This window comes from Trachurus japonicus, chromosome 15 (assembly GCF_045865225.1).
Source record: "Trachurus japonicus isolate A0001 chromosome 15, Traja_1.0".
In the NCBI taxonomy this organism is placed as follows: domain Eukaryota; kingdom Metazoa; phylum Chordata; class Actinopteri; order Carangiformes; family Carangidae; genus Trachurus; species Trachurus japonicus.
The window spans coordinates 10,501,636-10,518,829 of record NC_140921.1 but is presented as its reverse complement, the minus strand read 5'-3'; the positions used below and the strand labels follow the sequence as shown (position 1 = coordinate 10,518,829).

General features: G+C 39.8%; 1 protein-coding gene across 1 annotated transcript; it reads right to left on the bottom strand.

Moving 5' to 3' along the window:
- Positions 1 to 2,499: 2,499 nt before the first annotated feature.
- Positions 2,500 to 14,455, bottom strand: LOC146973220 (monocarboxylate transporter 12-B-like). Its single transcript, XM_085799506.1, has 9 exons — positions 14,227 to 14,455; positions 10,864 to 11,217; positions 8,149 to 8,252; positions 7,177 to 7,320; positions 6,044 to 6,139; positions 5,663 to 5,819; positions 4,323 to 5,051; positions 3,966 to 4,225; positions 2,500 to 3,876 (listed from the first exon to the last, which is right to left on the bottom strand). The coding sequence occupies exons 2-9, from the start codon at positions 11,004 to 11,006 to the stop codon at positions 3,698 to 3,700; spliced, it is 1,812 nt and encodes a 603-aa protein (XP_085655632.1). The 5' UTR covers positions 11,007 to 11,217; positions 14,227 to 14,455; the 3' UTR covers positions 2,500 to 3,697.
- Positions 14,456 to 17,194: the final 2,739 nt, after the last annotated feature.

The window sequence follows — 17,194 nt, the reverse complement described above, 5'->3', positions numbered from 1 at the left end:
AATCAAATAAACTTTATTTGTCCCGGAAGGGAAATTTGTCTTGGGCAGGTGGCGTCGTAACAGCTGCTTTGTACTTGTAATACATACATACACAATACATACACTACAGTAGCAACACTGGCACACATATCCAAGAAAGAAAAGAGAAAAAAGAGAAAGTGCGGAGAGTGCAATAAATAGTTTAAAATACTCATAATACAAGTTCAAATAAAAAACATACTAAAAAACTAAAAGAGAACAAGGGATGTTGATTAAAGCCAGCAGGTGAACAGGCAAACCGGATGTAATATCACTATGGGTGTCTAATCTTGAAGTCAGGTTTTCTTAATGAAAGTTTCAGTATCACAATCTAGACTAGACTATATCTTACTACTCTACCACTGTGGAGACTAATAGCACAATGCCGAGTATACAATCTACAGTAAAACAGCATTAGACAGAGACAAATTTTATCAAAAAGTTGTCAGCACATTTTTTTTTTTTTTTTACTTTTTCTAATCTTTCTCCATCCTTTGTTAACTCTTCAAGCTGCATCGTCGCTGCTGAACATCTCAGTGGCTGACTGGTATTAGTCTGTTTGTGCTGAATGAAAAGTCTTGTTTTGTTAAATGTGTGAAACATCAGACTCAACAAGGGAATTCATTCACTGACAGCCACACACGTAAGCTTGCTGACCCCTTCTGGGCAACATCTTGCAACAGCACAGGGACGATCATCAAATCATCATCAAATTATATTCTGTTCAACAAAACAGAACATAATACAACAGATATGACAACAGAGCAGAATAGACCAGAGTACATTTTACAGAACTGACTAAGTTGTGTGGGACTGAACAGCCTCTGTACAACAAAATAGAGGAAAGATGATGGATTACAATACAGTTACTACAAGAGATTAATTTCACCCTCTTTTCTGATGAGATTTCTCCACAACTATCACTTGCCATTATAGGTCTGGTTTCTGAAGCATTAGATGTTTTCTACAGGTTTACAAAGCCTTTGGATGTTGTTAAAGATGTATATAGCAGGTAAATATAATGTTGCCATGTATTCAGTGGTTTATGCTTAGAACACACTTTACTTCAGCTGATATTTGTTTGCACCACCGGGTGTCAAATGTGTGGCCTGCGGGCCAAAACCGGCCCACCAGAGGGTCAAATCCGGACCGCGGGATTGAATTTGCCAAGTGTGAAAAATGACGTAGAAGACAGAAGAGGTGTGGCTGAGTCAATGTTTACCATTTCACAGCTGCTACAGAGGCATAATATTGTTGAAATTGCACACATTTTTGTCATGAAATTTCAGAGTGTTAATAATGTTTTGTAAAAGGAGAGTTGATTAGCTGTAAACATCTTAATAATATACTTCTTTGCAGTAAATGAAAGAGCAACATTTCAAGTTCTCCTTGCTTATAGCCATAACCTTAAAATTAAATTGCGCTGTGTGGCCCCTTAACTAAAATGAGTTTGACACCCCTGGTTTACACTGAAATAATTTGTAAGCAGAATTCATTCACGACTAACAATTCCCATTTACTATTTAATTGTACGTTTATGACAACTATAGGCGGATTAGTTAGACCCTGATTCCAAGTGAGTTCATGATGTTTATCTCAGGGTAAACTAAACTCAAAAAGAGTCATTCAAGCCACACCAAATCTCATAATATGCATCATGTCTTTGGTCTTTTTCGCCCTCTTAATTGCCTCCACCTGTCCTCCTCTCCCACTGCTACTATGTGATTACTGAAAGTCCGCCTAATAATCCAAAAATCGACCATAGTGGTGTGGGGCTTGTGTGGAGCAGTTAACACACAGCTGGGCTGACTATTCATTTATTTACAGGCTAATTAGCGAGTTAACGACCCTAGCTAACAGGCCAGGTGTGGTGACAACAAAAATCAGGGAGCGCCGATTGGTCCAAATTTACAAGATTGACGTCCGCGTAATGACGTCACGGCTGTGCGTCTTAATACAGCGGACGCGGATTGGTCTGTTTTATGTACCTCTTTATCCCCTTTGTACCATAGGCTGTAAAAAATAATACCCATCTTTGACTTATTTATTGATCTTTTCTTAAACTATATTTTTGCAATGATGTATTATTATACAATGCTTTGACTTTTTGTGTTCTTTGATGTGCTGTTCTGCATCAATGTAGAGGCCGACCTTGTTACTATCCCTAACCCTAAAAAATAACACACATTGGTCTAAAAAAAGTCTAGTTTGATGTCAGGTTAATACTTGTACACCAGTCCCTGTGAATTCTTATTGGCTTAATGGCAACTGCTACAAATGGGAAAATTAAATTATTTCATTCAACTATGACAACATCCACTTTCAAAACAGAGTGAATAAAACTATCACATAACAGCAGGAATGTACTGAACTAACATTTCATTTGTATTTGTCAAGTGATTTGTGCCCTGATATGATCAGCCCACACCAAGCACAGCCATCATGAGTCTTTCATGGTCTGAAGTGATGTTTTTATTGTGAACTGTAAAACATCACACAATGTGAGACATACTTTTTCAAATCAAAGACACAGAACTTGTTGTAAATCACTAAGTATCTTCAGCTATAATTCAAAACTAAAGGCCTTGTAACTGGAAAAACTAACTATTCTGTATTTTTTCAATGATATTTCTTTCACATGTCACTACATTATATGAAACCCTGACAGATTATTCACATATGAGACTTCTGTAAGGTTTGGATATTGCACGAAAGGTTTATAAAAGGAAAATGTTGTGCGTCACAGCGGGTTGTCATTTGTCGTTTTTGGCTGACTGTGATTGAAGCTTAAAATAAATGAGCTTCTGAGGGCCAACATGTGAATTTTCTCTGCTCGACATGCCTGATATATTTGATATATAATATTAACATTATTGTATGAAGATGTAAGGCATATCGCAGGCAAAGAAAACAATGCTGCCCTTGCATTTATAAAACTTGATCCCAAATATATCTCCCTGGAGACCAGCTCCAGAGGTGCTGGCTGAAGAGACAGTTTCACAGTTTAAGACTTATTGTATGTTTTTTCCTCTATCACCATTATTTGGTCAGCTGCCTTTCATCTTACAACAAGTGAAAAGCGTGTCTGCAGTGTTATTGGTCCTGTGCATCTGCCACTAAAAATAAAATAAAACTACATTATTTACATATTCATAACACACAAATGAATCACATTCTTTTGCTTCCTCTGATATGAGAGAAAAAACCAACAAGACAAAAACAGAAAGCACATTAACAATTTTAGAGAACGTCTACTAGAACAGAAGAATCATGATTTTTGATAAGCTTATGTCTTCTTTTTTTTTTTTTTACCTGATGTGTAGATAGGCTGTTGTTAGATTTATCATTTGGGAAAATGAAAAAGCCCTTTTGGTTAGAGAAAACAGAATATCCACATGACACGACAAAAACAAACTACTAAACACAATTAGTCATTATAACATGATGTGAGTCTCAAAGTTACAGCATACAGTAGTGTTTTTTTTGTTTTTGTTTTGTTTTTTTCAAAAAAAGCAAAGGTTGTTCGTTTTTCATTCTTCTGGACACTGTTGCTGTTAAACCTTAACTCTACTTCTTACACCTAAAAACATGTCAAAATAGCACCTTTACTACTGTATATTCCTTATAAATCCATGGTTTACATCAGAACTGATGGAAGAACAGCACCATGACGGGTATATCATATGATTCCCTGCTCAGAATGATCATTGGGATTTAACTCTGCAGCTGAGTCAGTCTTGGACCTCCGGCAGCGTCTGATGAATATGGTCGCTACTAGCACCAGGGAGCTGAGCATGAAGGAAGCCCCGCTGAGGAAGAAGGTCGCTGTGTAGTTGCCCATCCTGTCTACCAACCAACCTGGAGACAGAGTGACATGAAAAGGTTAAAAAACGATTTCATTATTATACATTTTCAGAAACCAAAACTAACATTATCTCCCAAATTACCTCCTATTGGTGGGCTGACGAGGTAGGGGACGGCGTGCAGGAAGTAGACCACACCCAGAGCGGAGGTGAGATGTCTGGGTCCCACAACGTCAGAGGCCACCACTGGGATGAGCGCGACATATGCTCCGTCGAAGTACCCGTAGAACACAGAAAACGGGACCAGGAGGGAGAAGGAGTGAAGGGCGGGGATGAACATACAGCAGAGGCCCTCCAGGCCGATCGCCACCATGTAGCAAAACAGACGATACTTCTTCAGACACCTGGGAAGAAAAAACAAAAAACAAAATCTATCAGTGTTGGGTTCGACTGAATACCTGCCAGTTGTAGCACACATGCAAAACACACATCCAGCCTTACTTCCTGTCAGTGATCCATCCAAAGGTGATGTTCCCCACAATGCCACTGATTCCAAATATGGACATGAGGAAGGCAGCTTGCGTGTGCTTCACGCCGACGCTGAGGGCGTAAGGAACCAGGTAAACTACTGGAGCGCTGCAGCCGTACGCCAGAAACAGGAAGGACACCGACAGAATCAGGAAGTCTGGAGTCAGAAGGAAACCAAACTCCTCTCTGAACTTCGGGGTAAAACAGCGACCCCCGGTGGATCTTTCTGCCCTCGCTAAAGACTCAGGAGGAGGAAGAGGAGGCTGACTTTTATCTAAGTGACAGGTATCTGATAGTTTGGCTTTGATGTCTTCTCTCTTGTCGACTGATTTATTGTTCAAGTTCATACTTTCCACCAGCTTCATGTTCTCCATCATGTTGCCGTTAGATAATTTGGAATCTGAACATTTGCCTTCCCCTAGCATTTTCTCCGTTAGCTTGTTGCTGAATAAAATGCAGTCAGCTAACTTCCTGTCTCCCGGCTTCGAAAGCAGGGCTATGTTCCCCTGACCTAGTCTGTCGTCGTCGAGCCCGATGTTTTTGAGCGCTCCGTTGGCGATGAGTAGCCCTTGAATATCCTTTAAGTTGTTTGTTTCCAGCTGCTTTGGCTCCACTTGACTGCAATCAGCTGGCGCTTGTTCAGAGTCCAGCGCTGTTGTCACGCGGCCCTCCTCCTGGGTTTTCATGTTGTTCTCCCAAATCCTTTAGATTGAGGAGAACAAGAGAGAGGAAATGACATTGGAATAGGTCAACAAATTACAAGTAGTAGTTCAAGATTTTGGGAAATACCCTTGCTATGCTATGCTAGATCACAAAATTAAATTATCTCAATAGTTACATCTCTTACGTATATCTTTAGGAGGTCACGTGCAGTGACTTCCTGAATCTCTCACTGATCCAGAAAAGATATATCATATAACTTAATGATCATAATTAAGTTATAGTGTTAGCTCTAAAGAAAGAGGCTAGCTGTTTCCCTCTGTTTTGACTTATGAGTCTTCTGTCTCCAAGTTCATATTGATCAGTCAAATATAAGTTGTGGTATTAATCTTCCTCTAGGCAGTTGAATCAAGTCAACTGGACTTAGTTTTTGTCTCTGAAGACGTTTTGCCCCTTATCCAAGTGGCTTCATCCGTTCGTGTAGACTAGACTGGGGATAGGGGGATAAGGGGGTCCAGTTGACTTGATTCAATTGCCCAGTGGTGCCTTTGACCTAAACAAATGAGAATTTGCACAGATATTTATCTTCCTATTTCACGCTGTGCAAGAAAGACTTTTTCCTGGGCCTGAAAAAGAAGGAGCTGAGGACTCACCTTTGACCTCCTCTTGGCTGCAGCGGCCTCATCAGAGCACCACACACACACAGGTTGGAAACGAATCCTCCGAGTATGAGCAGAGCTCCTCTCCAGGAGTAATGCTCGATAAGCATCTGGACTGCAGGAGCGAGGACGAAGGTCCCAATGCCACTACCTGAAGATGAGGTGAAATTGGATTTGATGGGACGAAATGAGACAAGAGGAGTAGGAAAAAAAAGAAGGGAAGGAAAGAACTAACACGCAGACTAGAGAGAGATTAAAGAATAAGGCCAGAGGAAAAGAGAACATGGATAGAGGAGGAGTAGAAGAGAGGAGATGGGAAAATAAGGAATAAATGACAAGAAAAGAAAGCAACAGGTAAGTAAAAGGTGTCAATACCAGACATGGCGATGCCATAGGCCAGAGCTTTCCTCTCATTGAAGTACTGCCCAACCATCGCTATGGATGGTGTGTAGCTGAGAGCAAAGCCGAGACCTGCAGAGGATGGACAAAACGGTTGGAGTTTGGCAAATCTGCCAAATGTTGCCAGTTGTTCTTGGTTTTCAGAAGGAGCGTGACAACTTGATACATTCAGCTACTGTAAACCTGCATCGAAAATTACATTTACTTGACAGATGATTTCCACAGGAACATGAGATGAACTTTTAAAAACATCTCTCTCAAACAGAAATGAGACAGCATTTCTACATGAACACAAGTGGAAGCTGTAGCAGTATACTGATTATCACTACTTCTCATTATATATCAGTGCTGTCAATCTTCTGTCTGAGGATGTTTCTACACATGCACAAACAGTGCAATGCCTCGTTATGAACTGACAAATTGAGGAACTGATGAATAATAACACGAATAACACAACAACATTTAACGAGTAACAACTTGTTGGAATGCAGCACGATCAACTTGTTATGTTATGTCATCCCCACCCAGCTATTTATAACTTCTATTTCGCTAATGTAGAAAAACACAAGAGTCAGACCACTGCATTCACAGAGCTGTAACATGATATGTTTTCAGAGTCCTGTGAGGATGTTTAAAAATGTGAGACAACACAAAAAAGTTCAATAGTTCAAAAGTTCAAAGTGTGAGAGTGTGAGTTGCAGATTGCAGTTTTCAAAAGTAAAACTAAAGAAATAAAACTTCTCTTTGATGACATATTGTTGCATATATTGAACATTTCAAGATATATATTTATAATTATATAGTATAGAAATTAGATTCTGACGCCAGATTAGGGTGCTACTGACTGCACCATGGATTTTTAACTTGTGTCTGATAATCTACAAAATGGTAAACCCAATGTCAGTGTATATCAGTCACAGATATGCTACAATCTTTTAAACACCACTGATCTGATGTAACACACACTGGTCAAAGGACCATCTGATTTTTCTATGTCCTTCATCCCTGTGTTGATTTGTGATCGTGCTGTAGAGGGTAGAAATCAAGTGTACAGCCTCGTGGAGTATCTAAAGCTTAGACACTGTTTAAAACAAGACGTGTTTGTGTACCTGTGAGGATTCCCAGGGAAACGTAGAGATACTCCAGACTGGTGGCGAAGGAGCTGAGGACCAGACCGGCAGCAGACAGGACACCTCCTGTAATCACTGTCGCTCTGCAGGTGAGACGGCTCCCGAGGAAACCAGCCAGAGGAGCTGAGGGGAAACACAGTTATTGTGGATTACTCACTTCACTGATTGATGGTCTACTGTATTATTTCTTTATACATGAGAATATTTAGGAAAAGGCCATCATTTTTCAACTCCAGTTGATATACCCACACTATTAACTGTCCATCAAGAAACACTTTTGTCATTTTTAATATCAGTCTGTATCTTTTAACACAAAAAGTGGCAGAAAAGTACAAAATTAAGTCCATCTTAAACTCAAAGGGTGTAGTTTCAGTGTAACTTGAGTCTACAAAATCATCAAAAATGTAGGTTACAGAGAAACTCATATATGGTTTTGAGTTTCTTAAGACTTTTAAACTAAAAATTCAGGACAAATAAAACTCAATTATCTTTTAACAAAATATTTAAAACTACAGTTCATTCATGTTTCATAAAAACAATGAAAAAATGTTCAAAAATAAAATAAAAATACATTTAAAAAAGGAGTTACTGTTGTAGCTTAAATATCTGTGTGGGAGTGTGTGTGAAAGGACTGGAGTGTGTATTCAAGGAGAGTTCAGGCTGGGAGACAGAGGGTTAAATATGGGACAGGTCAGTGTGTTTGAAGTGGAGGTAGCAGTGAGGGGCTTATTTCTCTTTGTACAGTGGCTGTCACTCCCATTAGAGGTGACACCAAATCCAGTCAGATGATTTACTGGCTGCTTTTATAAAAAACTGTTGAGAAACCACTGAAACTGCACAAAATAGATAAATGTGATCACCTGCAAAAAAGTGAATAAACTTTGCTTTGGCACATCTGGTCAAACTGCAGCAAATGCTCTGCTTTCAGATAGTGAAAGTGTTGGTTTTTACCACAGAGCATAGTCATGCAGTCGATCAGGCTGTGGATCCAGGCCGTGGTGGAGTAATCCTTCTCAAAGTGCAGCTGGAACTCCACGAAGAACATGGAAACACATCTGGAGACAGAGACAGAGACAGAGGGAGGATGGATTAGTGCACTCGGACATAACAATCTGCAGGCGTGTCACACTGATGTCTGTTTTATTTTTCTCTGCAGCAAATTGACTTTTATATGAGCTTATTATCTGATGTGCTGTCACTGTCTGGAAGCTCGATCCCAGTAAAGTGTGTGGGTGTGAGAAGATGGAGGAAATCCTCGAGGGCGATACCTCTATAAAGAAGGTTATAAACTGGTGACACTCGTTTTATGAGACTATGTGGCAGGGCTTCATTTACAACAACTTATCATGTTCAGCAAAGTCACTGCAGCGCGGAGACAGCTCATGTAACACAGGTGAGCTTAGGTCAGGATGAGCAGGTGTCTTCTATCAGATTGGTCACTATTCAAACGACCTGGCGTGGTTATATCATGTTTTTTAAGCCCATGCAGGTGTGATGTAATAATTATTAGATAATCTAAGTCATATAAACTGTGAGTGGAGCGACCTGTCTATCAGTTTATGGCTGTTTTTCCATCCGCTCTGTCTCGGGGCTCTGTACTCCCTGACCCTTTTTTCTTTATGACTCTCAGTGTCCATTATATAACGCCCCCAAGCACTCCTCGTTCTCATGGTATTTGACCAGGCCAGAGCGGTGGACATGTGATAGAAAAAGAAAAAAAATCCCACACTAATGTCGCCTTCATAAGATGAAGTTAAAATAGTACATTCATGATTCTAATATGACTTTAACATAGGATCTGTTAAAAAGATGTGTGGATCTGTCTATATCATTACATTTAATGGGAACTCTACTCTATTCTCTCTCTTTGTCATATACTCAAAGATATATACACACCCAGTGAATAAATGCCAGGAATGTTAATTCTCCCTCTCAAGCCAGTTAAATGGCAGCAAAAGGCCGACAACAAAGTGAAACTAGAAGCTGAGTGGTCCAGAGGCCGTGGTGTGATCCGTTCCGCGCTTTTATATCTTTTTAATCTTCGATTTTATTCCTTTATTTAATTGAGGATAATGTTAATTATTACAAAATATAGAGTTATGGAGGTTAATAAGATCAGATTAGATTTTAAATGACCGAGAGTGACACCAGAAACTGCACAGTCATCACACCCTCCCACCACTTTTAGCCAATAGGCAATAAAACCACAATTGCCACAATTAAGGGGTTTCAATATTGTTTCTTCATCGATACAATTAGGAAACTGAACTTATCAGATAGCATTAACACTGCTGGAAACGAGCCCTTGACCTTTGACGGCCCCGAATCTAATCAGATCATCCTTGAGTCCAAGTGAACATAGGGGTAACAAATTGATGAAATAGTCCCTTGAGGAGGTTCCAAGTCTATGAGTTTATAAGGACATAAAAGTGTTTCACTAGGTCACCACACCTTTGACCTTTGGCCTCCCAAATCTAATCAGTTCATCCTTGAGTCCTTATAAATGTTTGTGCCAAATTTTAAGAAGTTCTGGTAAAGCGATGGACTCAAGTACAACCTGAAAAAATGTCATCTGCAAGACTTTTCATTCAAAACGTGAAGCTCCACTGAAAACAAACCACGTTGTCATTAAATATGTTGTCACTGATTGTCATCATTAAAAGATTTCATCTAATTTTCTTCCAAAAAAAAGTCAACAAATTTCAGTTTCAATTCATTTCCCCCAAAATCTGGAGCTCTGGGTTCACTATGAGTTATGGTCCTTGTCTCACCACATCTGAACTGCTACTGCTACTGACTATCTAACAGATGTTGCCAGCACCGTGTCAAGAACATGATCCCTCATCAGCTTCCTGCAAAAACAGGCATTCATGTTTTTTTTCTTACACGAAAATAATATTTGAAAGTTCAAGTGAACTTTCGGTGGAAGTCAATGTGGGCTATTGGCTGAGTTGCGGAGACAATGTGCAGCCTGTGCAAAACTTGGAAACATGGAAACATCTCAGCAGGACTTCAAAAGTCTGTGGAAAAAAGACACCGTGGCTGCTGACATGGGTTAGCAGCAGCTTAAAAGTTTGAGCCGAGTGCGGATGGAGTCCTGCCAGGTAATAACATGGAGGTGTTAATGACCCAAAGCTGAGAACATGAAGCCGTGTTAAGAACAGCTACATGTCACAGCTGTGTGCTGCTAATCCAGAGGCTAAAAATCTCTTTGAGCTGAGCTTAAGTCATGTTCTGCAGACTTTGATAAAAGGGTACCAGGACCAAACAAAAAGTGCTTTAATGTTCTGATGTGGGTCAAGGTGAATTATATGAAATGAAACGCTCTTGTATTTAATATGATTATATCCATGGCATCTTCTTATTACATGGATGTACTGATATGCTACTGTAAAGAGCTGTAAAGAGTGATTTTTATCAATAGATTGTCCGTATCAGTGGACCAGTGCTGTAAAATACACATTATATAACCATGATGGCCTGGATTTGAACCCATTTAAGTCTTACATGTTTTTATGTACTGTATGTACTTTCCCCCACACCTCTGTGATCTGGTCAACATAATATGATATAAGATAAAAGATAATGATAAAAGATCATGATAAATGATGATAAAAGAATAGATCATTCATTTTAGTTTTCCACCATGAGAGTAAGGATCATCACCTGGTCACCGCCCGGATGCAGATGGTGGCGAGGAAACAGGCGGCGACGATCATCCATCCCCAGCCGCCCTCCGGTGGGACTGCGACCCCGGTCGTCTGTCGTCTTCCTCCTTTGGGCTGGCCCTCCTTGGTGGTGACTGCCATCGCTCAAACCAGAAACTGGGCAGATTGGCATAAATATATCTGCTTCTCTCTGGCACAAGGGGCGGTGGAGGTTACAACTCCACTACTCAATGTTGTCCTTTTGTTTCTGAGCGGACAGCACGTTTTCATTGGCCGGGCCAGCTCTGTAAAAACCGCAGTCACTTGCAACATAAAGACGCCGGTCCTTATTCCTCCTCGTCTTCCTCAGTCACTACGAAAACAAAGAAACCACAGAAATGTAAAATGAAAATCAGCACTGAATAGAGGTAAAGGCTATACTGTAAATTTTCTGTAGACTATGTAAGATTACATAGCTGATTTTGAGATACAAACCTTAACAACCCAGGCCACAAAACACCCTCCAAATATAAACATAATGTTATTTGACTGTTTACAGTGACTAATATGCTACTGCTGCCTGTAGGTTAAAGGCATGTATTAGCATGTTTAATCTACAAACGCGCACAAACTTGCACAACGTGTTCACAAATACCTGCTATTGCGGTCACACGTGATATTACCTTTTTAGTGTTTATTATCATATTTTGAGTGTTGGCAAGAACAGACTTACACGCTTCGAGGCTGATGTGAGGTGTCAAAATTTTTCTTAATTTAAATAAAGACTGACAAAGTAGGGTTAGCATTAGGCAACTCAAAACCAGTGGTCAAAGTGGTTAAAGACTGTGATTTTGGTTTAAAAAAGAGGCAAAGAGGCAAGTAAACTCCTTTTCCATTGATGAGACTTTGAAATATAACACTTAGTTTGTTTTTGTACAACAACAAAGTGGTTATTAGTATGAGCTGTAACAAGATAGCCGAGTTGGCAGGAGCACCGCCCACAGAAATTCATCTGGATTAACTCGGGTTGAGTTTGGCTAATTAAATTGAAACTTCATCAACAGAAAAAGCAGAGGAAGGAGAAAACGTCACTTTGGCGCCAAGATCCCAACAAACACAATGAAAAATTCAGCCATTTTCCCGTTAACTAGAAACTAGAAACACTGATGTAGACGTTGGGGGTTTTCAGACACGTATTCAGATTTATCCTGCTTAGTTTGGCTTGACTTCTGCTGTAAGAGAAGAAGAAAGGAGGTAATTCACTGCAGGCAACAGTGTGGGGGCTCGTATCTACACTTCTGTTTTTCTTCATCTGTGTCTGTGGCTCAGACGGTGGCGAGCAACACGTGAGCCTGAAGAACATCAGGCTGAAAACATTGTCAAAAATGCTGTTAGAGGACTCGGACAAGAAAAAGCGTTCCATTAAGATTAGCGTGGGTGTGTTTTGAATCCTTGCTCTGCAAAGAAAGACGACCGACCGGCATCAACAATGGTTAGCCAAGCCGGTAATCACACACAGACTGGTTTGACACCCTTCCACCCCACCTACTTATTTCCATTAAAGAAAACGGACGAAATGTATCTTTTCACTGTTCTCACTTGACTTTGATGCCAACAACAATTAAATCTCACAACATAACACAAAAAAGCTCCATCTGTACTCCTCACACATCTTTCACAAAGTCAACACATCTGCCCTCCCTCTGCTGCTTCATACAATAGCACCAATGTATCATCATTGGCTTTCAGTGGTTTGGTTAAATCTGGAAGGTCAGAGCCGCATTTTGGAGAAAGATAGCCAAATATTTATTTATTTCCTGCACGTGCGTTGCCATAGTTGTATGGGAAGCCTTTATTTTTGTCCTACAGTAACATGATACTTATGTTCTATACTGTATGTTGTTGGCAGACTGGTTCAGACAGGAATCTGGTTTTGCTGCATGTTTTTCCTTCTTCTTTGTGCTCCTCATCTTGCAGAACAGCAGCCATGTGTTAATCCCTCAGTTAACACGACCTCTACCACTGTGTCTGGAAAAACTGCAAAACATATGTGGTGTGGTCATGTGGTCAAACACCAGCGTGGAGGTCAGAGTTAAGGGTCAGCTAAATTTCCCCTTGACCTGCTGGGAGCTCAGTGTGTCTGTGTTTGAATATTTCAGTGGTTGAAAGAGCAGACTCTGGTTACCTTCACTCTCTGACGCTAAACTCCACCCGCTTGATTCACTGTTTTAATCGTGGTGCTGACACGTGCAAGCAAGGTTTAGAAGAACCAGGACAAACAAGATTCACATGGCTGTGTTGATACCAGGGTTGGGAAATACCAAAAGAAAAAAAGAAAAAAAGAGAGACCTCACGATTTAGGCATAAAAATGAAAATAAAGAGATGTTTGTACTGTTTGTCCACCTGTCCAAAGGTTTCTGTGCAGCCACTTTTGCTTTGTCATCTGCTGCACTGAAAGGTTATCTAGGCAAACCTTCAGGTTGTAAAGTTTGAGTGTGTGTGTGTTGATTGACAGACTGCGGACATCACCAACAGAAAATCCCTCCAGCTGCAACGTTTACTAGCTCCAAGCCATGCACACAGCCCCAATTTACCCAAGCAGCTCAGCAGAAAAAAACAGTAAAAGGATTGAGTGAAGTTAGTAAAACTGCAGTGTAACTTTGAATTTTGGCAAATGAGAAACCTCATATGTCATATAAGGTGAAACTCTAGCCCCACTATAGACTTAGCCTGCAGCTTGACAATAGTGCAGGTGCTGACAAACACTGCACTGGGCTGTAATTAAACTCACTGCAAACATATAATATTACTTCCTTGTTCATGCTTAATTAAAGAGTGAAACATTTTTTACTTCACCTCAAATTAGTTCTTATTGTGTATTAACAAGAACCAACTAGTTGCTACCAGGTTGTTGATTCATCTGAATTCCCCTCACTTTGCCCTTTATTGCTTCAGGCAATTAAAGTATAATAAGCATCAATGGGAACTTATTAGCAATAATACCCTGCATGTTGTATTAATTTAAAATCCAGATGTAGGCCTAACTGAAATTGTAGCCTATTTATGATTTAAAAATGTAAGAAAAATGATCCATCCTTTGCAACAGGCGTCTTATATTTTCATAATGAGTTTCCTGATGCAACACAGATTTGCACGTGCTTTTGTGATTGAAAAAGAAAAACAGCACGGGCCATGCCAAGAGCGTGATACTGCGGAGTGTTTGCACAAAAAGAAGAGAAGAGATCTTTACTCGAAAACAAAAACAAGACACAAAGACAGAATGGAGAAAGAAGGGAGGACAGAAAACAACACAATCGGCGACAAACAAGATAGAAAAGACACACAAAAATGAAGCGAAAGTTAGAAGAAGTGTTGACTTACATCCACCTCCTGCCGGGCTCTGCTGCTGCTGCTGCTGTTGCTTTTCGGTCTCTGGTCACCGACTCATATGGCTCATGTGTGTTCGCGAGAAGAAACACAAACGGGCGACTTAACAAATAAGAAATTTAAACAAAGAAACGTCGCCAGCTGGCTGCTGCTCCTGCAAAACAAACTGGAGGTGTTGTGTGCGAATCAGCTGTGTCTGCAAACCAGCAGAGCATATGAGGGGAGGGAGGGAGCGAGGAGGGATGAGGGGGAGGAGGAGGTGGAGATGTCCCTAAAATACTTCCACCCAGACGTCAAAGTAACCGCTTACCAGTGTTTTTTTTGACACTTTATTGTGTTTTTTATTGCTACAACCATGGACTTACCCTGCGCAGCCTGGTACAAGAGTGAAAGTGAATAAAACATAATCAGTTTTAATTGTTTTATGTCCTATGGTAAAGATAACTCATCACTCACAGCCTAGGCTACACTACAGTTCCCGAATAAAATCCATGACCTGATATTACCTACATCTTAAAAGTTTGATATTAATGTTTTATGCGGTGTAATAATGGGAGCATTATGCTGACTAAGGCAGTAACACCATTTAAATGGGTCACTCACAACTGAAACAAGGACACAAAGATATTTAGATGAATATAGCTAAGTGTTAACTAAGTTAGACTTTTGCCAAAATCTACAAATAATTCGAAAAACAAATATTTTATTGGTCTTTTCCTTTACAGTCTATGGTCTTTTCACTAAGTAAACAAACCTAGCTATGATGCGTTCGTGACAACTCGGGAACTCGGTCTTTTCCGACCTCCTACTTGAAAAAGGAGGATTTTTTTATTGTGCCCTTTTACAATTTTTTTAACGCCTTGCGTGAAGCACTTGTTATGAAAGTTTGTCCCGGTTTGTCCCGCGGTCCACCATGTTTTTTTGGCGTTGTAGGCTACGTCTCGACCGCTTTGAAGTCTAAAATCGGAGTATTCAATTGGACAATTCTGAGTTCCGAGTTTTCTCGAACGCAGCATAGTTAAAGAAAACATGTGTGAAGCTAACAAAGCTAGCTGCCTAACTAAAGCTAAAATGCTACTTCACTGAAGCTAACATAAAAATAAAACCATTATCTGTGTAGCACTTGTCAAATCAATATTACAAAATGCTTTAAAATAGAAGTAGCAGCAGTTATATCCATAAAACAGTAGTGTGACAGAGTTAGAAACCAGCCACCAAACATAAAGTCTTGGACATTCCTGATTTGGAAACATTGTTTCTATAATTGCTATAATTGTAGCTACAATTAAAATTGCTGTAGGAAGGTACTGGAAATGAATTGGCCTCTGTCCCATGACAGCTTCACTTTATAAACACGTGGTAGGCTATTTAAACCTGTGTTGGTGCAACTTTAAGTTTGTCTTTTTTTCTTTTCTTTAAAAAAAATCCTTTTTCAGGGTTTTAAATGTCCAACCAACAAACCAAAATAATATTAACTCCATGTAAGTATAATAATAGCCTTGGGTATTGTTGTCTTTCTCTTGTTTTTGACAGGTCAGTGAAGAAACATCCCAAATTCACATTTCATCCAGTTTTAGTTTAATTCCTTTTTAGAAAAAAAAAAAATCTCTTCACTTCAGTACATACACATTGCACAAGGCAGGGAGCCTTTTTTTTTTTTAACCCTTTCTTTTTTTCCAAACCAGAGTTAAAAGCAGCAGCAGAACTGACGCCAACAACCAGCACATGGCTTCCCAAAACTTTCACACGCTGAGGTGAACAACCGGCACTGAAATCCAGCAGACAGAAAACAGGCATCTGGGCTGTGGCCACCGAGAGCATTAAAATTAATTCAACACTTCAAAGTGAAGAGGAAACATCCAATTCAACACACCACATTCCTCCTTAAAAAGAACTAATTCAGTTCCCAATCACCATCATAAAATGTATGATTATTTAGGATGTTAATTTTGTTTTAAGTCAAATCAAAGATTACATTAAAATGACAATAAAATTGTATCCGATTGGTGGATTTAACACGTGAGCTTACAATGACTGCTATAGGCAATCGCAAAAAACACATAGATATACATCTAGTTCTAGGAAAATCCCATCAATCATGTACCACAAGCAGGTTAGAACAGACTCCTAAAAGTATTTGCTATTACTACTGAACACGGCTTGGGTAAAGTTGTGGGAAAAAGGTGATAAAGGAAAGTGGTTTGTCTCGATGCGTCTTCTGTCTGCTTTAGGATCGTAAATGGAGTGCCATATCCTGTTTGGGAAACCTGGCCCTGAACAGTTGAAAAAAAAAAACTTTTATCAACAGACAGATTGCTGGTGTAGAATATATCATATTAATATTATTTACAAAATCTCTGTACAATCAAATAAACAGGGGTGAAAAGGTCTGTCCTGCCAGTCAAGCATTTCAGAAGTCAGTTTAAAAGGCTGGATGTGTTCTCGCAACAGGATGTCAGACCAGATTAACAACCTCTGAGGAAATCCTGAAAGGTTTTTTAGCAAAGTGAGGTGAAAAATATTAGACAAGGAAAAGGTCAGAAGGTCACAAAAGGGACACTGCGACTAGTACACAACAGCGAAAAAGTCGCACGCTGTTAGAAGATAAAGCTCCTGGCCTTTTTTACACATGCTGATGTAAACAGAGGTGAGACGTAAGTTTAAACAGATCAAGCCAGGGTCATTCATCCAAAAAGATGCAACGCTTGGATAACGTTGATGATTTGCCATAATCGTACCGTTCAAAAATAACTCGGTGACACTGACGATTAATTTCACAATGCCAAGGTGGGACAGTAACACTGGAAACTCACACTTGACACACCCATAATTCAGTCTGAAACATCCTGTTGGGAGCATCCACCTCAAATAGTGTTAATAACTAAATCAGCAGGACAGAAACTTCAGGAGGAGACAGTCTCTCCGTCAAGATTCAAACAGGAATTAGTATACATATATATTA